General features: G+C 43.2%; 1 protein-coding gene across 2 annotated transcripts in view; it reads left to right on the plus strand.

Moving 5' to 3' along the window:
• The window catches only part of ZNHIT6 (zinc finger HIT-type containing 6), a 121,281-nt gene that overhangs the window by 36,827 nt on the left and 63,347 nt on the right, over positions 1 to 21,107 (plus strand). The window contains exon 10 of one of the 2 annotated variants that reach the window (XM_035123685.2): positions 3,181 to 11,090. The exons of the other annotated variant lie outside the window; for it this stretch is intronic. Coding sequence (XP_034979576.1) covers positions 3,181 to 3,245 — 65 coding nt within the window. The 3' untranslated portion in view covers positions 3,246 to 11,090. Of the gene's footprint in view, positions 1 to 3,180; positions 11,091 to 21,107 lie in introns of those variants that run through there. 2 annotated transcript variants of the gene reach the window in all.

The raw sequence follows: 21,107 nt of genomic DNA on the forward strand, positions 1-21,107 counted from the left end.
AAAGGCAGCATGTATGTGTCATGTCTTAGTTTCGTTGAAAGGGTTCCAACATGAAACAAGACCAATTCTCAGTAGTGCTCTGTGTAAATCAGAAGTTTTAACGAAATGCCAAATTCTGTTCTGCCTGACATTACAAATGATGGCTGTCATGTTGAGTCTTTCCACCTAGTGATACATCACCACACCCTGTATTCCGCGAATCCAGTTTTGCTTTATAAATACAGTTTCTTATGAGAGCCAGTATGCTGAGAGTGCCAGACTAGGATTGGGAACACCCGGGTTCAGCTTTAAAGCTTACCGAGTGACCTTGACCCAGTCGCTATCTCTTAGCCTCAGATAGATAGATAAATCTTTGTTACGATCACCGTCCAGCACAGTCATTTACATTACATCATTAATGTTTAAAATATATATTTTTTAAAAACTTTTAAAAGTAAACCAAAATAACTTATCTAAAAGGGATCAATCAACCGTTGATCCTTATTTTTATATTGATTTGCGCTATAAATTAGGATGGAATCTGTCTGGCTCTATTCAGGAGTTAATTTAAGTACTTCCTGTGTAGGCGCACTGAATTTTGATAGCATTTGCACAGAATCTTGCCACCGTAGTGGTGACCTTTGGATTAGAGTCTGAAAGGAGCCATTTAATTTGCACTTCTTCAGATCATCCAGGTAACTCGTAAAATATCTTTAGGGTAGATTCGTTTCGGAGGTCTCTAAAAGGAGCAACAAAAAAATACATGGGCGGTGGTCTCTATTTCTCCAGAACTGCACGGACAGAGTCTTGTCTTCTTGGGGAACTTGTCTAAACTTCCCATATAGAACCGCTGATGGCAGTATATGAAACCTGGCCAGAGTAAATGCCCTTCTGTGTGATGGTATCTCTAAGTGGGTTAGATAATCAGCTGGAAGCGACAGATCTCTTCGGTCTTCCAATATAGGGAAAGATGGAGCTTTATTTAAATCATTCTGCCTCTCAGTGTCAATTATTCTCTGTTTGACTATATTTTTGGCTATATTGTAATTACAGGAGATGAGGTGGGTTTGTTGAAGGCCTATAATTTGTAACTTATTTTCAATGGCTCTAATCCATGGTGAACGATAGTTTTCTTTCAGTATCAACGGGACCAGGCCCTGAGGATTGTGATGTAATTTCAGCCATAGATTGCACACTTGTATCCAGATTTTTGCCTCCACCCGTATCATACCTGTTTCTAACCGTAAGGTGCCATTTGACACACAGGGAGCTGTTTGGAGAGCCGCTCTAATAAACTTTGACTGGACTGTTTCTAATTGGATTAAACTTGGGATAGGGGCATGTAGTTGAGCCCCATAGAGTAGTTGAGCCTGTGCCTTCGCCTCATAAAGCTTTAATGCTGCTGGAATGTAATGGGCGCCTTTTGTTCTTAGAAATCTTATAATAGCAAGAGCGGTTTTGTTAGCTTCTGTTGTTACATTAGTTATATGGGCTTTTGTTAAACCATTATCATGGAACACTACTCCTAAATACTTTAAACTACAGTATGAACTTGTTCAATCCTTCGACCATTTATAGTCCATGTTCGAATTTTGGGACGTTTTGCGAAGGACATTATTTTGGTCTTTTGATAGTTAATCATAAGGAGGTTCTCTTGACAATATCCCGCCAAAGAGCGAAGTGCCCATCGTAATCCAACAGGGGTCCTAGACAGTATCAGGGCATCATCCGCATATAATAGTATAGATATTTTATTGTTTGCCAATTGGGGTGGATGGAACTCTAATTTCGATTGTTTTGATACGACATCATTGATGAAGTAATTAAATAATAGAGGGGCTAATACACGTCCCTGTTTAACTCCCCGCATGGTAGGCACTGGACTCGTAAGGTGGTCCTGCTGCAAGCAACGTACCATGTGTTTGGTATTCGAATATAGCAATCAAATAAGCTGTAATAAACAAGGATCAATTGTGGAGGCTTTCAATTTTTCCCAAAGCTTGGATCATGAAATGGAATCGAAGGCGGTTTTAAGATCTATAAAGGCCGTATATATGCTGGCTTTATTCCTTGAAGGAAAGGCTAGATAATAGATAGTATTGTCCATCAGTTATATAGAAAGAATTACATCCTTTTGTCCTACAAAAGAAATGTTTAATGAAATAGAAAAGAAACTCACTCAGGAAAATTCCCTCTTAGTGGTCTTCCTGGCCAACGAATTGCTAGAAGCACTCACTTGAAGCTGCATCCAGGGTCTCCGACAGCACATCAAGAAGGAACATTTTTATTATATTTTCATATTGTGATTTGAATTGTTGTGAGCCACCTTGTGCATTAGAAAGGAAGTTATACATTTTTTTTAAAAAAAGAAAAAAGTATGCAGTTTTTGTGGTAGATGTGAGGCAACAGTCACAGGCAATCCCGTTTTAAAGAAGGTAACTCTCTGAGCACCACTTGGAAGCTATCCTCATTGGAATTAGGGGCAAGAAAAAAAGCCTGACTCCTCTGTCTAAGGAGAAGGACAAGAAATCAGCCAAGCAATCTTTCACCCTTACAAAGCCCTCCTACACTTCCAAACCTCCTCAGAGATTGCAAGCCTATGTAGAGCCTGCACCTCCAGAACTATAAGCCCAGGTCTGGTCAATAAACACAATACTCAGGCAAGAAGTCCAACACCACATGGCAGTCTTTCTTGGATTCTGTTTAGGGATTGGTTTAGGAGTAACTCCATGAACAATTGGTAGAACGTCCACCTATTAATGATGAACATCTATACCCCTTTTAAATGTGTGTGTTTTTTGGGGGGGGAGGTTTATTGGTTTGTGGGATTTTTTTGTTCTTGTTTTTTTATTGTGTATTTTGTAGTTTTATACTGAGTTTTTATATTGTGAACCACCCTTGAGACCTACAGATGAAGGGCAGTATACAATTTATAAATGAATGAATGATTGATAGTTACTTTGCAAGTAACTATGTACTGTGGAAATGTGCATTTATTATTCATTTATTCCACCTCTTTTTATATCACTTAATCACCAAAGTTTGTAAGTGGTATAAATAAAAATACAAAAAAAATAGTAGATAAGAATCAATTTAAATTGAAGAGAATAATAGGAAACATTTGTGGAGTGTGCCAAACCGGGGCTGGGGTTAGCTTAGTAAATATATAAATATTGTATTTTTTCCCCTTCTCTCCTTTAGATGCCAGTAAATCCAATCAGGAAAACGCGTCTGAGGAAGAAGGGGAAATCCATGATAGCTCCTGACAAAGCAAAATCGGATGTGGAGTTGAAGCAACTTGCTTTGCACCTGACTTGTTGAACATATATTCAGCAAATTAGTTTTGAGCATTGCTTTTTATTAATAGTATCCAAAACCTATGGCTATTAAAAAGCACTGCAATCTGTTAATGTATGTTCTACATTATGTTCTAATCTATGTTTATAGATTAAGGTGCCTAGCTCTAGCTTTCTTTTGTGAAAATCACTGATGTAACAATTACAATTTTACAGGACTCTGTTGCCAATCTTTGTACGCTTGGCTGTTTTTCCCACTTATTGAAGTGGAAAGCTATAAATACTTTTAATAAAGCACCTAACTCTCCTTTCATCAGTACAAATATCTGGGTGTGGTAAAGAACATGAAACAGAAGCAACCAACTCATAAAAGAAACAAGTATTTGTTGGAATAAATCCCTGCTTTAATATATTGGTCTGGATTGCACATAACATTAAGCCAAGCAACAGCTTGGGGTGAGTTTGTGGGCTCCTAGAGAAATTGCAGCCACTTGCTCCTTCCCAGTTGTTCTGCTGCTACGCTGTGCTTAGACATCATTAGGCTTAACATGTCATCCAAATCTGGGCTTCCAGTTTAGCTCTTTCCAAACCAATCATGAGCTGCACCCAAGGTTTGGTCTATGTTCTACGGCTCATGGTTTGTCAAGGAGAGCTAAACCACAAACTTGGGTTTGGATAACATACTGAGGCTTAGTGCAGTACATCAGCAGAATGGCCAGGGAGAAGCAAAGCTTCTCTGATCATCTTGAGCATGCATGCTCACGTGCTCATTCTAAGCCAGTCTTTTTGTGATGCACAAACCAGACCATTGTTAGAAAGAATTGTGTGAGGTTCAGCCCAAGGCACATCTCAGTAAAAGAATTTCAGGTAGCTTGGCATGGCAAGGCCACTGAGCCCTTGGAAAGTGGCTGTCAATCCATGTAGAAGTCACAGAACTAGATGGACTAGTTCTGAACTAGAGTGCAGGCAAGGTAAATATTAAGGAGAGATTAGTGTTGAAGTTCCCTTAGTGAGTTTATTGAAAACAAGAAAATGAGAGAAAGCCAGGACATCCAGGACTCAGCTACATTTGCAAAGAAAAAACACTTTATATGCATTGTTTATGCATTCTAACACTATGACACAAGATGGTGCTATGGAGTTCCATTTTTGCTAACCCGATTTCTCATACAAAGTTCGCAACCCATTTAACTTAAATGCTTCTTCGATGGGTCTAGATCCAGCCCTACTCTAACATACTATTGAAAGATTTTACCACCTAGTGAGCCAAATCTCATGATGCAGCAGAAGTGGATGGAATCTAGAGAAATTTTGCCTCATCATGTGCTCAGAAGAGTACCTGTCGGGCAAGATGCTGTTATCAAGGACTAAACTGGCAAGAACTTACCGTAATGTAACTGATGACATGGAGTCGGGTTCAAAGGTAATTCAAACAAGCTTTTCATATCAGGAAGACCCTATATGTTGATTGCCCTTCTTTTTACATTGTAGCTGGTCTCTTCCTGTGCTGTGTGTATATGTGGTAAGTAAGGTAAGTTCACAGCCCAACTAGCTTTTATAAGGTGGTCTACAGCGATTTTTTTGTTTCTCTCTTGATTTATACAATGCACCTGAAGGATCAGCTGCTGTGCGCCCTCAAAATTACACTCCATAGTGGACTGGTGATGACAATTGAAATGTGAAGTGAGATCAGTATCTGAAGTCAGTCTTACTTTGGCTGGGTTATGCCCATCAACAGCCTTAATGGTTCATTAAGACTTCAGTTTCTGCCCATGAAAACTGAAACAAATAGATGCTTCTCAGAGGACACATAACGCACTCCTCTTCTAAACATGTTCCTGGAACTTTGCTTGAACCGGGCTTCAAGAAACAAATCATGTTGAATTTTATGCTCTGGGATAATAGGTTTGAGAAGAGGGGATTGCATTGTGTTATATAGTTTGCATGATGTCAGGCTTCAGGCCGTAGATAAGCAGAACAAAGAGAAAGCACTCTCCTTACCAGTTATAACCTTTAATGATTACAGCGAGAGAACAAAGAATCCATTCCTAGGAATGAAGGTGCTCCCAATTAAGGGTTACACCCACTTCCTCCCTAGTCGCCCACATCACTACTGAATCTTGTAACCTGATCCCGTAACCACTGCTTTCTGTGCTGCCACCTTATCTGCTCTTCTTCACCTTGGGCTGAGCAGATGAACGCTTTCCAGAGACAGTGTATCTGTTAACTCTCTATCTCTCCCAGTGCTTCTCCTCCTAGCTGTTCCCCTTCCAGTACTTTCCAGCTTCTGCCTTCTGAACTATGTCCCTCTGCAAGCCACTGTTCCGAATCTATACTGTCCTCATGCTCCTGGGAAGATTCAGGATCCTGATCAGAAGAAGGGGGAGGGGGAGGCTCCCACAATTCCTCTCCAGTGCAGCCCTCCTCAAAATGACACATTAATAGTTTAAGCTTATAATTAGTTAATGACAACTGTAATTATTTGCAAAGGTGCAATGTGTTCCTTGCTAATTTGTAGTTCTGAAATGAGCTAATGTATTAGATAGAAGAGAAGCCAAACAGTATATGCATTTGAAGCTGTTCAGTATAACATTTGGCCATGGATAATCTCCTGAACTTGAATATTGTTAGCTGCCTAATCCACTGGGCTGACTTTTGCCTCCACTTTTGCCTCCTTTTGTGCTATAAGGAAGCTGTAGACAGTGGTGTGCCATAACTGCATCAGCCAAATAGACCAGGTGGATTGGGATGGACTTCAGTTTAAATAAGAAAACGCAACAAAATCAAGCAGTTGATAGATTTTGGATGAGTACCCTAAAAGTCTTGACAACTTGTTCAACTGCACTGCGCAATGATCTCCCTGGAGAAATGGTGAGCATCTCATTAACTGAGTCATTTAAAGCTAGATTGGACAAAGCACTGGAAAAAGTGCTGCGGCAATAGCAACTTCAGCTCATGTGTTGGTACATTTGCAGCTTCAAAGTACTAAATAAACATTAGCTCATTGTCCTCGCATGAAAGAGTGAGTAAGTATTTATTACAATGACTTTATTGTCTTTGTTTTACCAAAAAAAATAAAATCACAGGAGGTGGGGCGGTGTAGCAAACCCCGTAATTGTTTCAGGGCACATAGAAAATTGGTGCAATACCAAAGCAACAGCCAAACAATTCATGTGGTCTGTTTACTAGATTAACTGCCTGTTCAGAGGACCCTAAGGAATAGTCTATGAGAAGCTGACTTATACTGAGTGAGACCAACAGCCTGGCTGGCCAAGAACTCTCTGCAACTGACTGCAGATAGCTGCCCAAGATTTTAACTAGTAGTATTTCCTAGTGGGGGCCGCTAGTAGGACAGGGAAGGAAGATTGAAATTGTGACTGCCTGAAGCGTGAAGCCTACTTCATGAACAAGCGAATAAATTGATACAGCTGTTGCTGAAAAATACTTTTTTATTGACAATGAGAAAAGAATTAATGGTCTGATATGAATTGGCTGAAAAATTGGGTCACAAAATTATATCTCACGTAACATCTTCCTTAACCTATAGCATGATCCGTTTTATACTCGGGAGCAAACTAATACAGTGGTACCTTGGTTCTCAAACTTAATCTGTTCCAGAAGTCCGTTCCAAAACCAAAGCATGCTTTCCCATAGAAAGTAATGCAAAATGGATTAATCTGTTCCAGACTTTTAAAAACAACCTCTAAAACAGAAATTTAACATGAATTTTACTATCTAACAAGAATACTGAGCCATAAAATGAAAACAATAAACAATATACTGCAGTCACACAATCAATCAATCAGTAGCTGAACTGGGTTCCACACAGTCACAAAAACAAAACAAAAAAAGCCACCAAAACACAAAACAAATAGCAAAAACAGACAGACCTCAGCGTAACACTCAAAATGGAAGTGCAGCACTCAAGTTAGAACTGTAACACTAAAAATGGAGCACGTTCGTCTTCCGAAAAAAGTTCACAAACTGGGACACTTCTGGGGTTTGCAGTGTTTGGGTTCCAAGTTGTTTGAGTACCGAGGCATTTGAGAACCAAGGTATGTTACATATCAATAAGGATTGGCACTGGGGCTAGATATGTATACAATCATGTATGTTCACGACTAGTGATTAAAGCTCAGGAGGCATAGGCAGAACTTGCAGAAGGGCTAGTAGGTGGGGCTTAGTCATATTTTGCACATGCCCACCCAAACAAAATGTCTTACTAGGCTATGAAAAATCCACATTTAAAGGGTGAGCCTTCCTGGCAAGTTGCCAGGTGTGACTCAGCAACCTTTTAAAACAAAATGGATTCGCAACACCCTGTTTGCTTTCCCAGCTTCCTGAATGTGCACAAAGAGGCAATTCTAAAAACACTTCTACATGAATCTGTATTGCACCCTTCCAGGGAAAGGTGTGGCTGGTTGTAAGCAATGACAGCTGCAGCAAAACAGAAGGAAATGTGGGAATTTATGAGCAATTCCTGAAGTCTGCTCTATAGTGAACCACTAGAGATTGAGATGGGACCAGCGTTTGTCCGTAGACAGCTTTTCAGAGTCATGTGGCCAGCATGACTAAACCGCTTCTGGTGCAATGTAACACCATGACGGAAACCAGAGTGCACAGAAACGCTGTTTACCTTCCTGCCACAGTGGTACCTATTAATCTACTTGCACTGGCATGCTTTTGAACTGCCAGATTGGCAGGCAGGGGCAGAGCAAGGTGGGTGCAGACTGCCCTGGTGTCATCTCCGAGGGGGGTGACATTTGGCGCGGCTACCCTGAGTCATTGGACCCAGGTGGCGCTGTGGTTAAACCACTGAGCCTAGGGCTTGCTGATCAGAAGGTCGGCGGTTTGAATCCCTGTGACGGGGTGAGTTCCCGTTGCTTGGTCCCAGCTCCTGCCAACCTAGCAGTTCGAAAGCATGTCAAAATGCAAGTAGATAAATAGGAACCGCTACAGCGGGAAGGTAAACGGCGTTTCCATGTGCTGCTCTGGTTTGCCAGAAGCGGCTTTGTCATGCTGGCCACATGACCTGGAGGCTACACGCCGGCTCCCTCGGCCAATAATGCGAGATGAGCGCGCAACCCCAGAGTCGATCACGACTGGACCTAATGGTCAGGGGTCCCTTTACCCTGAGTCATTGGGGGAAGGCAGCAGCTCCCCCCTTCCCCCAATGACTCAGGGTAGCCTTCCCCCTTCGTTTTGACAGGCTCGCGCTCCCGGGCTGCCCCCAGAAAAGCTCAACAACTTTGGCCAACCCTCCCCTAAAAAAAGCTCAACAACAACTGGCAATGACAATGGGTAGATCACAGGCAGTCTTTTTATACTGTGAGTAGATCGCAGGGAGTGTGTGACAAGAAATTTTCTGCACCGGGTACCACCTGACCTTGCTACGCCACTGTTGGCAGGAGCTGGGACAGAGCAACGGGAGCTCACCCTGTCTTGTGGATTCAAACCACCGACCTTCTGATCGGCAAGCCCAAGAGGCTCAGTGGTTTTGGCCACAGCGCCACTTGCATCCCTACATGACAATGGTACACAGTGCTGTCTGGTGCAATATATTACTACCACCACCTTCTGAAAACGACCAACATGCCCTAGGTATTTGGCAAGCATAATCACTGGAAGCTAATTTTTCAAATGCAATTGGGAATACAGTGGTACCTCAGGTTACAGGCGCTTCAGGTTACAGACTCCGCTAACCCAGAAATAGTACCTTGGGTCAAGAACTTTACCTCAGGATGAGAACAGAAATCGTGCGGCAGCAGCAGGAGGCCCCATTAGCTAAAGTGGTACCTCAGGTTAAGAACAGTTTCAGGTTAAGAACGGACCTCCAGAACAAATTAACCCGAGGTACCACTGTATGGATGAATAGGCATGGAAAGGATGCTTTAAAAGGCAATACAGTATACTCTTGAGTCTTTTTAAATGCTCCAGATAACTTTCAGGAATGTTTCAGCTGCTTCCTTGTTGTAGGAAAGGTCTTCGAGATTTAACACTTGGTGCTGCTGCCTCTGACTGGTTTTGCCTTCTTCTCTCAACTGCATATAAAGGCAAAAGTAAGGGAAGCTTTAGCATCCAAAGCATCTAATTTCAGTTCTTCAAGCCACATGCAAACTTAATAAATCCCACTAGTTGCAGTGGGATTTGCAAGTAATTTCAGAAATAGAGCTTTATTTGTGTAGCATTCTCCTTCTGCCTCTGCTGCTTCTAATAACATGTATAAGGAATATTAGTATAAGAGACACTCTTTTTCAAGGCACTGATGAATACCAAAATATTTCTAGTTTATAGAAGTCCTCAACTTGCAAGGAGATAGACACAGAAAAAAAATTATAGCCAGTAATACTACCCAATTCAAGCTGTGTTTGCTTACAAACAGTGCATTCTGCCCTTTTAAGTTCCAAGCTATTTCCCGGAAAACATTTTTTTTAAAACCCCCAAAAACATTAATTTGTATTTGTGTGGTTGCTATGGAATTTGGGTGAACTGTATGCAGATGCAGATTGTGTTAATAAGAAATAAAAAGAACTGTGTACTCTAGTGAACAAAGATTAGTCTGTGTTTGTATTAGAATGTTGCTATGGCAGAGCATATGGTTTTATTTCGTGGACGTTTGCAGTGAAATGGAAGGAAATCGGATGCATGCAAGACAAACAAACAAGAAATTGCAACAATTACAGCTCCACATACATGCACAAGTTGAATGGGTAGTCACAGATTAGAAAGGTAAGATAATTGCCGGACATGTTAGGTAGACTTCTTTCCTGTCAAGCTGTATTATTTGGTAGGAAGCCAACACTCTTACTATCATAGAATTGTAGATTTGGAAGGGATCCCAAGGATCGTCTAGTCCAACCCCTTGCAATGAAGGAATCTCTTAATGCCTTAAACCTAATGCTATGTTCTTTTCTCTGTGGAGACTGTATTGCATAATAATTCTTTTTTAAAAAGGAATCTCAAGTAGATCATGCATGACAGATGGCCATCCAACCTCTGCTTAAAAACCTCCAAGGAAAGAGAGTCCACCACCTCTCCTAGCAGTGGCAGACCTTAGGGGCTCAAATTTCAGCGGCGACCAACATGTGCGACGCCAAAATTCGGTGTCCCACTGCCTCTCGTACTTCATTCTAAATAATTGCAGCAAATAGTTGCAGCATCCTCTGTGGTGCCCCCAAGACACAGCGTGACCAAAGTGGCCGTGCTCCCCTAAATCCGCCTCTGCTCGTGGGAGTCTCTTCCACTGTCGAACAATTCTTACTGTCAGAAAGTTCTTCCTGGTGTTTAGTTGGAATCTCCTTTCTTCTAACTTGAGGCCATTGGTTCAAGCCCTACCCTCCAGAGCAGGAGAAAACAAGCTTGCTCCATCTTCCCTGTAGAAGGTGGCTATCATACTTCCTCTCAGTCTCCTCTTTTCCAGGCTAAACATACCCAGTTTGTTCCTCATAAGGCTTGGTTTCCAGGTCCTTGATCATCTTGGCTGCCCTCCTCTGCACACTTTCCAGCTTGTCAATCTTAAATTGTGGCACCCAGAACTGGACACGGTGTGTCTGACCGCTGTGGTCTGATTGGCACCCCTTTTGGACGTGGAAAGGATGACACAAATAAGATAGTGGGGCCAGAGAGGAAGCAGGTATTTCTAGCTCAGAGGAAAAGCGAAGCACTCATGTATTGTTCTTAGGTGTGTTTTGAAAGATATTGAGACAAGGGGGTGAAGTTGCTGGGAGCTTGGTGGAATTTTGGCAGGTTAGGGTACAGCCTGTGGTTTGCTTTTGGGCTTGTGTTTTTTTTGTGTTGTTTTTTTTTGTAGATAAGACCGGGGGGGGGGGGGCTAGTCAGATCAAGGAGAGGTATAAGAAGCTGCCTGAATGAGACTATTAGTCCATCTAACTCAGGGCTATCTGCATTGACTGGCAATGACTTTCCAGAGTTTCAGACAGGACAGTCTTAAGTCCTACTTGAAGATACCTGGGACTGATTCTGAGACCTTCAGTATGCAAATCAGATGCTATATCACTGAGCTCTGGCCCTTCCCCTGAAGAGTGTGAAAGTGGGAGGGGGTTACTTTTTAAAACAAATATTTATTTTTTTCTTTAAAAACCTTAATCTGAAGTTGGGGCAAAAGTCCCAACTGGGCAGATAAAATATCTTAACGGTTGCCAACCCTACCCGGCAGATAGCAGCATTGTAGAGTATCCACCCCCCACCCCCCAAATCAAGACAACTGCTTTCAGAGAATGCAAGCAATGAACTTGATGTTGCCTCTAATAATTTTTCACAGATGTTATGTGCAATATCTTGAATGAGCATCTCTTCCCCCCCCCCTGCTCAAGCCCTTTCCCCTTTACTACAATATTGGGGGTTTTCTATGAGTTCTCCCAAGCTGGGATGCTGGCCAGGAGCTTCCTGATGCTTCAGAAATGCAGGAAGGTGGAAGGCTTGGCTCAGGGACTTGTATGGCTTCCCAGCATTGGCTAGCCTCCAAGTTCCCATCTACCCTGCTGTGCAAATTCCATGGAACAATGTTCAGGGGCAGGCGGAGTTCCCCTGGCCTGCCTACCTATAACCTTGTCTGCCCTCTGTTTAGAAGGGTGGCTGATTGACTTGTCTGCTTTTGAGGCCTGCTTTTGAGGATTAGCAGCCAGCCAGGCCTCGATTTTAAAATATATTTTTTTAAAAAATCAAATCACCACATTGCTTACTTTTTCTTTTACCAGTAAGCATGATTATGGTCGTGTCTTTTTGCAATGCACGATCTTTTGGACTGTGCCGCTCCATGATGAGAGCAGAAGATAAAACGCTGCTAACTTGGACACTTCTTGGCAATCCGGGTTTTCATAGAAATCCAGAGATTTATAACGCTGACAAACTGCATTAGCTGCCTTGTGAGCAAATTGGATGGGACTGCTTGGCCTTTCCGTGGGATTTTTGTTTGTTTGTTTCATACCATAGTGGCTGCTTTGGTTCTGAGCAGCTCAGGACTTTCCTGTGTGTGCACAGTTACAAAACACTTGCTGGGGTTACGGAAGGGTGATTAAGCAGACCTTGTTGATTTAGGGGGTTGGAATGGGGGTATCTTCTTGATATGGAAATTGGCCTGAAGCTTTTTTTAAAAAAAGGCTTTATTTCTGGTGGCGCCTATTTTGTGGAACGATGCCCCTTATCCCAGAGATCAAGTGGGCACAGGCTGTTGGGTGCTTCCGCCAGAAATTGAAAGCATACCGCTTCATCCAGACTTTGCCTGACTTTTGTTACCTGCTCCTGGCATTTCTGGCTTTTATTGCAACTAATGTTATGCTGTTTTACAGATAGTGTTTTTATTGTTCGGTGTGGGTTTGTTGGTTATTCTATGTGGATTTTTTTTATTTTTAAAAAAAGGTAGTGTACAAATAATTTTCATAAATAAATTTTTATGATGATGGTGGGAGTACTGATTCAGGAGAGTGGAGGAAACAACTGCCTCTAGCTGCCATTCCCAACTTCCTGCCTCAAAGTCGATGCCTCAGATTTCAACTCCTTTCAGCTTCTGCTTGCACAGCTGTGCTAGCTGAAGCCAATGGGAGTTTGTAGCCTGAAACATCTGGAGGACCCGAGCTTGGAGAAGGCTTCCCTACAGGAAATGCATGTTCTCATCCAGGAGATGTTGAAATGTCAGTAGTCACCTGAGTTTAAAAGGATTGCAGTGAACGGATTGCGTTGGCAGGGAGAAAACATTTTCCTTGCACTCACTTCCATCACTTGAATTTGTGTTGCTGTTCTCTTTTAAGGGGAAGGCAGTCGACAAGGCATAGCAGTTTGACTTCTGTATTCCAGGTCAAGAACAATCCAAAAGCACAAACTTTGAGGTTGGGAAACCCATTGCTACTGTCTAGACCTTGCTACATGCCCGCTTGTCTAATTATGATTTGGACATGCCAGCAGGCTGCTATAAAAACCCAAATAGAAAAGGAATACAAAAGCCAGGCACTTGAGCTTCCCAGGTGGTTTGTGTGACTAATTCTGTCAATATACAAACACAAACACACAAAAACCCAATGCAGTCTGTGGCGGTACAGCCCCTTTATGTGTGATGTTTCTTTGGTCTCCTCTCACCTTGTCCCCAATGGAATGAATGTATGATGGAGGGACTGTACCACACACTTTGCACCAGTGATTCCTACGTGGTGGGGCAAGACCCACTTTTGGCACAAATGACATTTAGACTAGTCATTAAGCCAAACCTGGTTGTCCATGCAGAGTTCCACCAGATTCTGACTTCATCAATCCCTTGACGAGCCTATAAAGTTGTCAACGACCCCTGACTCAAAATGTCAGGAATGTAAATGTCATAAAGCTCAGAAATCCTAATACGTACTCAGCATTTATTAATCATCAGTTACCATTACTAGGAATTGTACCTTGTTACTAGATTCAACTGGCTTTGGTCCTCTACGTTGGTTTCTTCCTACATCTGTATTGCAGATGCCACCAATCCTTGTTGTTCCCATAAATCATCTGATTGTGTTGAGTTCTGCCAGTTTTAATTCTGTTTCTCCAACACTTCCAATGAATTAGAGCATTTCTCATCTTTTTCATTCATTTCCAAAGCGGCTTCCCTACCGTATGCCATATTGTTCATTTGGTGAGAGTTCAATAGCCCGTATTTATAATTACCCTCATCGTTTTAAATTTCTCAAAACACCTTTCTCAAGACATCTCAGAGCAACTTCCACAACTATAAGATATACAGGATTTAAAACAAGGTGATAAAAACACCAGTCATCCATATAGTAATAAAATCACCCCAGCTCATAGAAAATTAATGCAGATAACATCAGCAGAAATAGAAACAACATCATAGTTCATCAGATGGCTGAGAGTAGACTTCTTACCCATGATTTCTATAAACACGAGTGCCTTATGGCTTCCCCTACTGCCAGTAGAAATATAATGTTAGTATTTGCTCAAAGCAGCATAGTATATTGGGGAGCTAAGGCCTGGTAACCACTCCCTAATATATTTTGGATGATGGCAATGTTGCGATGCCCTCACTCTAATGTATAATGTGCAGCTAGGTATATCAGATACAGATGGCTGTTTTGTAGAAACTCCCTCAATTCTAGGCCTTCACCACCACAGCAGTCCCAGAGGCAGCAAGAAACAAGCCGGCCCTGCTCATCTAGACAACTTAATATTTCTAAGCTGACAGAAGGAACTGTGCAACATAGCTTTATTAATTCCTTCAGCAGAGTATCAGCTAATTGAAAATAGATCTCCATGTGGAGACAACTGCTTTAACCAGCTTCCAAATTGATGTCATGATGCCTCGTGGTGTTGCTGTGTTGCACCTTGGCCCAAACACTTTGCCCAAGGGTGAAATATTGAAGAATGGATTATATTTACCCCAATCAGGACATTCTGAGCAATTATGTTTCCAAGAAGGGATGTATTGCTACTTTCTTTAAAACAGTTGGAACATGACCCTCCCTCAGTGATGCATTAACAACCTCTGGCGACCCGTAGGTCCTTGCCGTCCTAATCAGCCGGCATGAATAAGCGTCAAGCACACACATAGTTGGCTGCACTCCAGCAAGAATCTTGTCCGCATTCAGCGAAACAAGCTGAAAGATAGGAATAGAAACCTGATAACAGAGAGCAATAAATACCACCGGCACACTTTGTAAACAGCCAAAGCCGGAAGAGATGCAAGCCGTTATCTGGGAAGTGCTTTGCAGGCTGGTCATAGCAAACTTCCCAAGTTCTCTGTGTTCCTTAGTCTTCCTCCTTGAATTCTGCTCCGGGGTTCAGTTGTGCAATTCAGAGTTGTGCGGAGCAGAGCGGCAAGGCTGTAATCCTCCCCATCTGCTAAAATAATGAATTAGATCAGGAAACTACAGCTCCCATCATTCCTGCCATTGGCCATGCTCAATGGGAGTTGTAGTGTAAAGACTGAAAGGCACCACCATATTGACTACACTTGAGTTGGACCATCTAGTGCAACCCTGTAGTATCATCATCTATAAAATTGATAGAAACAGGAAGTGACGCCATATTGAGTGGAGCAGGGAATGGAGTGGGAGGGATAGAGCTAAGAAATGTGTTAGATCTGAACTTCCAGTAACACACTGTACTGCAAGCAATGTCCCTTGGGAATTCTGGACTCTTTGTGAAGATCCTGGTGTTCGGGGGGCAGTTGGAAGGCATGCAAAATATTTCAGAGTGTGGAATAGTACAAGTATTGCAAGGTTTAATATGCACACAGAGAGAGTTGTCATGTTTGTGAGCAAGACGTTTGAGACAATTACTGCATTGCCAAAACCAGGGTGGGCGAAGGCTGGGCTTCATGTTTTTTCCTGTTTATGACAACATAAAATTCTTCGTGTAATTTGTAATCTCGGAAGAAGGAAACTGCAGGGAGTGGAGAGCATCCTTGTTATTTACTTATGGATACCGCATTGACACCCAGTAATAAATCATTGTGCTTCTTGAGCTGACATAATCTAGCATACACTCTTGAGAAAGTTTCCAGGCTTGCCTGTTTTGCTGTAGCACAAGGGTGGCCCCTTGTGGCTTCCAGCCAATTCAGTAAAGGGAATAGAAGTTCACAAGAGAAAGATGGGTGAAGTAATGTTCATATTGTTTTAATGCAGCCTTCGCTAACCCGGTGTCCTGCAGGTGGTTTTGGACTACAACTCCCATCATCCCTTGATATTGGCTATTCTGGTGGGGGCTGGTGGAAGTTGTAGTCCAAAGCGTTATGAGGGTACCAGGTTGGCAAAGGCTGCTTGAAAAATAGTAATAGTGCTCACCTCACAAGCACTGAAATGCAGACTTGCTTCCATTGCATCCTTTCTATCAACCATTTACAGAGTCATAGACTATGCCAAGTTAACTGACATGAAATCTGGGGATAACCTCGGAGCATGCAAATCCGAGCTCTGTAAAGCATGCCAAGCAACCCAATATCAGATAGGATAATACTGTAGCTGTTTTTTTAAATGCATGAATAAGGTTGGAGGGAGGGAGGCTAAGGGACTTCGTATACTGTTCTATTGTAATAAGGTAAATGTGAAAGGCCCTAATCAACCATGGATAAAAAGTAAAAATATACATGCTCACTTAAAAACACACACAAACAAACCCAGGAAATTGTAGTTGCATGAAGCTGCTGATACGTATAATGTCAGGGACTGGGTGGATGAAGAGGAGTGGTGGGAGACACCAGTCTGGGAACCCCCAAGGGGAACCCTAGAGGAGGAAGGCTCAGAGCCAGGGGATTGGTGGTGGGACATTGAGGAGAGGTCAGAGGAAGAGGATTGGGAGAAAGTGCTGAAGGGGCAACGGGGTTGAGTGAGCAGGAAGAGCTGGTGAAAGGGAGCAGTTCAGACTCCGAGGCTAAAGCAGAGGAGGGCTCTTAAGAGGCTGCTGAAGAGGCCAGGGACTCTCCCACTCCTGCTGCGACAAGCTCCCTTTCCCCCTGGTCTCCAAGAACGCGCAGAATAATGAGGAGGGCAGAACAGAGACCAGAGGTGTGCAGACGCAGGTTGAAACTGCTTGGGAAACATCCAGGAGAGGAGGAGCCTTAGAAAGAATGGAAGGCAGGAACCTTTAGTCCTGGCAACTGCTCCATAGGGGCAAGACTTGCTGGGAAGTGTTGCTGAGTTGTATGCTGTTTCCTTTACAAAAGACAGAGATATCCCCCTGTGGCTCTGGAGGCAGACATTTGGGGCTTCTATACTGCCTTTTATGGTGTACCCTGGCTGGGATGGAGGAGGTGCCTCTGTGGTGGCCAAAGGGGGGTGGGGGGAAACACGTGACGGAAGGGGACTGCATATTTCACTGGAAAGTCCCTTAATTTTGGATGGTATTTTAAGTTCAGTGATGAATGTAAATGAAATGTCTCTCTGAGACTCCACAATGTTCTCTGCGTATTCACAGCTGACCTCGGAAGGGACAGAGCGCTGGTAGAGCTAAGGGATCATTTAGGCACTGTGAGAGCAGAAGTAGCATCATGTCTCTCATCTGTAAAATGGGAGTAATAATCTCCTACAACACAGACTGTTGTGTGGGCCAGCACAGTTAAAAACTGTGAAGTGCTGTGCAATCTAAAACTGCTGTATCAATAATTAGCTACAGTCACAGTCCTAGCTCAGAATAGATTGCTTTTTCCTCTCTCTTTTCTCCGTTCTCAGTTTTACCATTGAAAAAGGGACCTTGCAGTTTGTCAGGCAACTGGAAGATTAATAGGATCTTCTGCCCACAGTTTGTTGCTTTCACTCCTTAGCTCATGGGCAGGGGTTGCCCATGGTCTAGGGGGATTTAAAAAGGCAGGGATTTTTTGATATTCGGAACCTATCTGGAAGCCACTGAAGATATTGACACTGCTGAGTCTTTGGCTGCATAGAAAACTTCAGGAATGGCAATATAGTAGTGAGAATTTTCCCGATGAGAGGTTATAAAAGAGCTTGAGTAACCAAAGTTCAGCAAACTGCAATTTCTGTAAGCCATTGGATCATCCTGGAACATGCTGCCTTTTCCAGTATAATGTCTTTGGACTTAGTAACCCCACAGGTTACTAAGGGAGGCATTTCAAGAATGCTTTGTGTGTGTGTGTGTGTGTGTGTGTGTGTGTGTGTGTGTGTGTGTGTGACATCCACATGGATTTTCCATGGGGGCAACCTTTAAAGAGGAGAGGAGCCATAGTTCAGGGGCACTCGCCTTGAATGGAGAACATCCCAGCCTCAGTCTCTTGCATCTCCAGTCCATCAGGTAGCAAGGAGAGCTTGGAAATGCTTCCACCTGAAACCTCCGAGAGTTACTTTCAATCTGTGCAAACAGTGCTGTGCTTGAGATCAGCCAGTTAGTCTAATAAACTAAGGCTATTTTGCATGCCAAATTCCTGCTGGCATCAGCTTACAGGATTGTCCACATATTTCTACAGACTCCTTCCCCTCTGCAGTATGCAGAAGCGTTCTGTGGTGGCCCTCAGACTGTGAGAGAACAAGCCTCAACTCTGAGCCCCCAACTGCAGATTCCTACCTGTGTATCTTAGTTCTCTGTTATTTAAGAAACAGTCATGCTGCCTCTATTAACATCCAGGCACAGAGCAGAAGGAAAGACAAGGAGCAATACTGCCAGCTGCCCCTGAGCTGGAAGGGGCTTGATTCAATTTGATGCACGGCTCAGGTGAAACACAGAAGAGAAATACCTGGTGAATTCCTGTAACTTTTAAAGGAACTGCTGGTTGCAAACTCACCACTCATTTGAGCACAGGAACGTCTCCATGCAGTCACAGGAAATCAGCTGGCAGGTGAATCAAAAAAGCAGTTCATTGTCCATATTGCCCTGCCCCACGAGGGAAAACAACAGTTAGTCCTCTTTTAACTAGTACATTGCTCCTTCCCGGGATTAAATAGGAGCCTGGCCAAACATGCTTCAGTTAGTTTCAAACCTCTCTTGTCAACAAAAATATTGTACAGACAAGTTCAGATGTAGCTGCGACTGGTGGCCAGGTGGTACTTAAATTCCAAACCAGCTCAAGATTCGAATGCCTTGCGGGGAGAGGAACATGACTGAGCAGAGATAAGGAGAGCTGCCATTAAAAAGAAGAAGAAGAAGTGGAAGCTATGCTTATCGAGATCCTTGGCTAGTCATTTGATTGTGATGTATTACATTTATTAGTCTAACGCACGCTAGCAATTTGGTGGTCCATTCTTCCCTTAGACCTTTGCAGAAAATGCATGCATGCATGCATGGTGCCGGAAACCATAGCTGATGTCTCCAGGACTATTGCGAAACTGTAGCAACACAGCTCCCCCATGTGCATATGATGACAGATGTGAAGCTGTGAGGAATGCTAGATTTGAAAGGGAATCCTGGGTTCAAATATCCGCTGAGCTTTTTTAACCAGCTCTCTGCCTCTGCCCAAACTTCCTCACTGGACTGTTCTTTTAAAAGAACAACAACTCCACATTGCCCAGGGATCAAATTCTTCTTCTTCTTCTTCTTCTTCTTCTTCTTCTTCTTCTTCTTCTTCTTCTTCTTCTTCTTCTTCTTCTTCTTCTTCTTCTTCTGCGATCACTCGTAGCGGAGTAAGATTAAGATTGTCTTCCATAAACACTTTTAACATTGGGTCCGTAAGTGACTGTGGAAGCCAATTCTGGATCCACACGTCCTTCCACAGTGGGGACATTGGTTTCCAGGCAGGAGTTGATCACGGTGTGGATTTGCCAAGCGTGCCTTCCTCTTAGCACGTTTCTCCCTTGTGTCCTGAGATCGAGTTTCTTCAAAGCCCACGACACCTTTGGTAAAGGCTGTTCTCCAACTGGAACGCTCGCAGGCCAGTGTTTCCCAGTTGTCAGTGTTTATACTACATTTAAAGATTTGCCTTGAGACAGTCTTTAAACCTCTTTTGTTGACCACCAGCATTACACTTTCCATTTTTGAGTTCGGAATAGAGTAGTTGCTTTGGAAGATGATCATCAGGCATCTGCACAACATGACCAGTCCAACGAAGTTGATGTTGACTAATCATTGCTTCAACACTGGTGATCTTTGCTTCTTCCAGTACACTGATATTAGTTCACCTGTCTTCCCAAGTGATGTGTAAATTTTTTCGGAGATACCGTTGATGGAATCTTTTGAGGAGTTGGAGATGGCATTTATAAGTGGTCCATGTTTCAGAAGCATATAGTAAGGTTGGTAGTACAATAGCTTTGTAAACAAACATTTTGGTTTCCCTGCGAATGTCCCGGTCCTCAAACACTCTGCACTTCAATTAGACCTACTTGATCAACCTGCAGTGTTCAGCTGATGGCTTATTCATATAAGAAGTGCTTGCATGACCCACACCGCTTTTATTTTGGGGGCGCCTTAGGGAAAGATGCTCTCAGTGGACTTTCTCCCCTGACGTTCCCACCTGTTCCTTGTCACTACGGCCCATTTGCTACATCTCCCTCTGGCCCCAGCCTGCCCCACCTTCCAGAGAAAAGAGGACAAGGCAAGCAAATGTTTATTTTCCTTCTCATCATTCCTCTCTTTGATTCTTTACTTAGAAAGTGCAGGTGAACAGTCAGTTAGGAGGAAGAGGAGCAGCAAGAGCAGGAGACTCCAGGAGTTGGCAGTGGGCCTTCCCACTTCGCCATGGGCCTTGGCAGACGCCCAGCCGTGCCAAACTCTTGACACCAGCCTTGTGTTTAACAATTGCTCCACCTAAAGAGCCTCTTGTACATATAGACTCACAAGACCTGTCTTGGCAAATCAGGCCAGCTCATTTCAAAAAGAGAACAGTTAAATGCATCTGGAAGCTTTTAAGGAAGATTGTGTACATCACCCAGAGAGCCCTGGCTCCAGGGAGACTCAGAAATGCAGCAAACAAACAAAAGTCTTTCCTTCCCGTGCTTCCTGAATGCCTGGTGCTCACAGGTATGCTACCTTCGTACGGGAAGGTTTCATTTAGCTGCCGTGGCTAATAATAACAATTGGTAGCTCTGTCGTCCATGAATTTGTCTCATCTACCCCCCCCCACACTCTTTAAAGCCATATATGAGCTAACCAACCAGTCAGGAACTCAAACCCTCAAGGCATTACCATAGACCAGGCATCCCCAAACTGCAGCCCTCCAGATGTTTTGGCCTACAAATCCCATGATCCTTAGCTAACAGGACCAGTGGTCAGGGAAGATGGGAATTGTAGTCCAAAACATCTGGAGGTCCGAAGTTTGGGGATGCCTGCCGTAGACCCACAAAATGGATGATTAGCAATGGGTGTGTTGAGGCTGCACATAGTGCTCTTGTAATCCCGTGGGAAAGTGTCTCCACCTGGCTGGATCTAAAAGCAGCCATTGAATCCCTT

Source organism: Zootoca vivipara, chromosome 7, assembly GCF_963506605.1.
Source record: "Zootoca vivipara chromosome 7, rZooViv1.1, whole genome shotgun sequence".
Classification (NCBI taxonomy): Eukaryota; Metazoa; Chordata; class Lepidosauria; order Squamata; family Lacertidae; genus Zootoca; species Zootoca vivipara.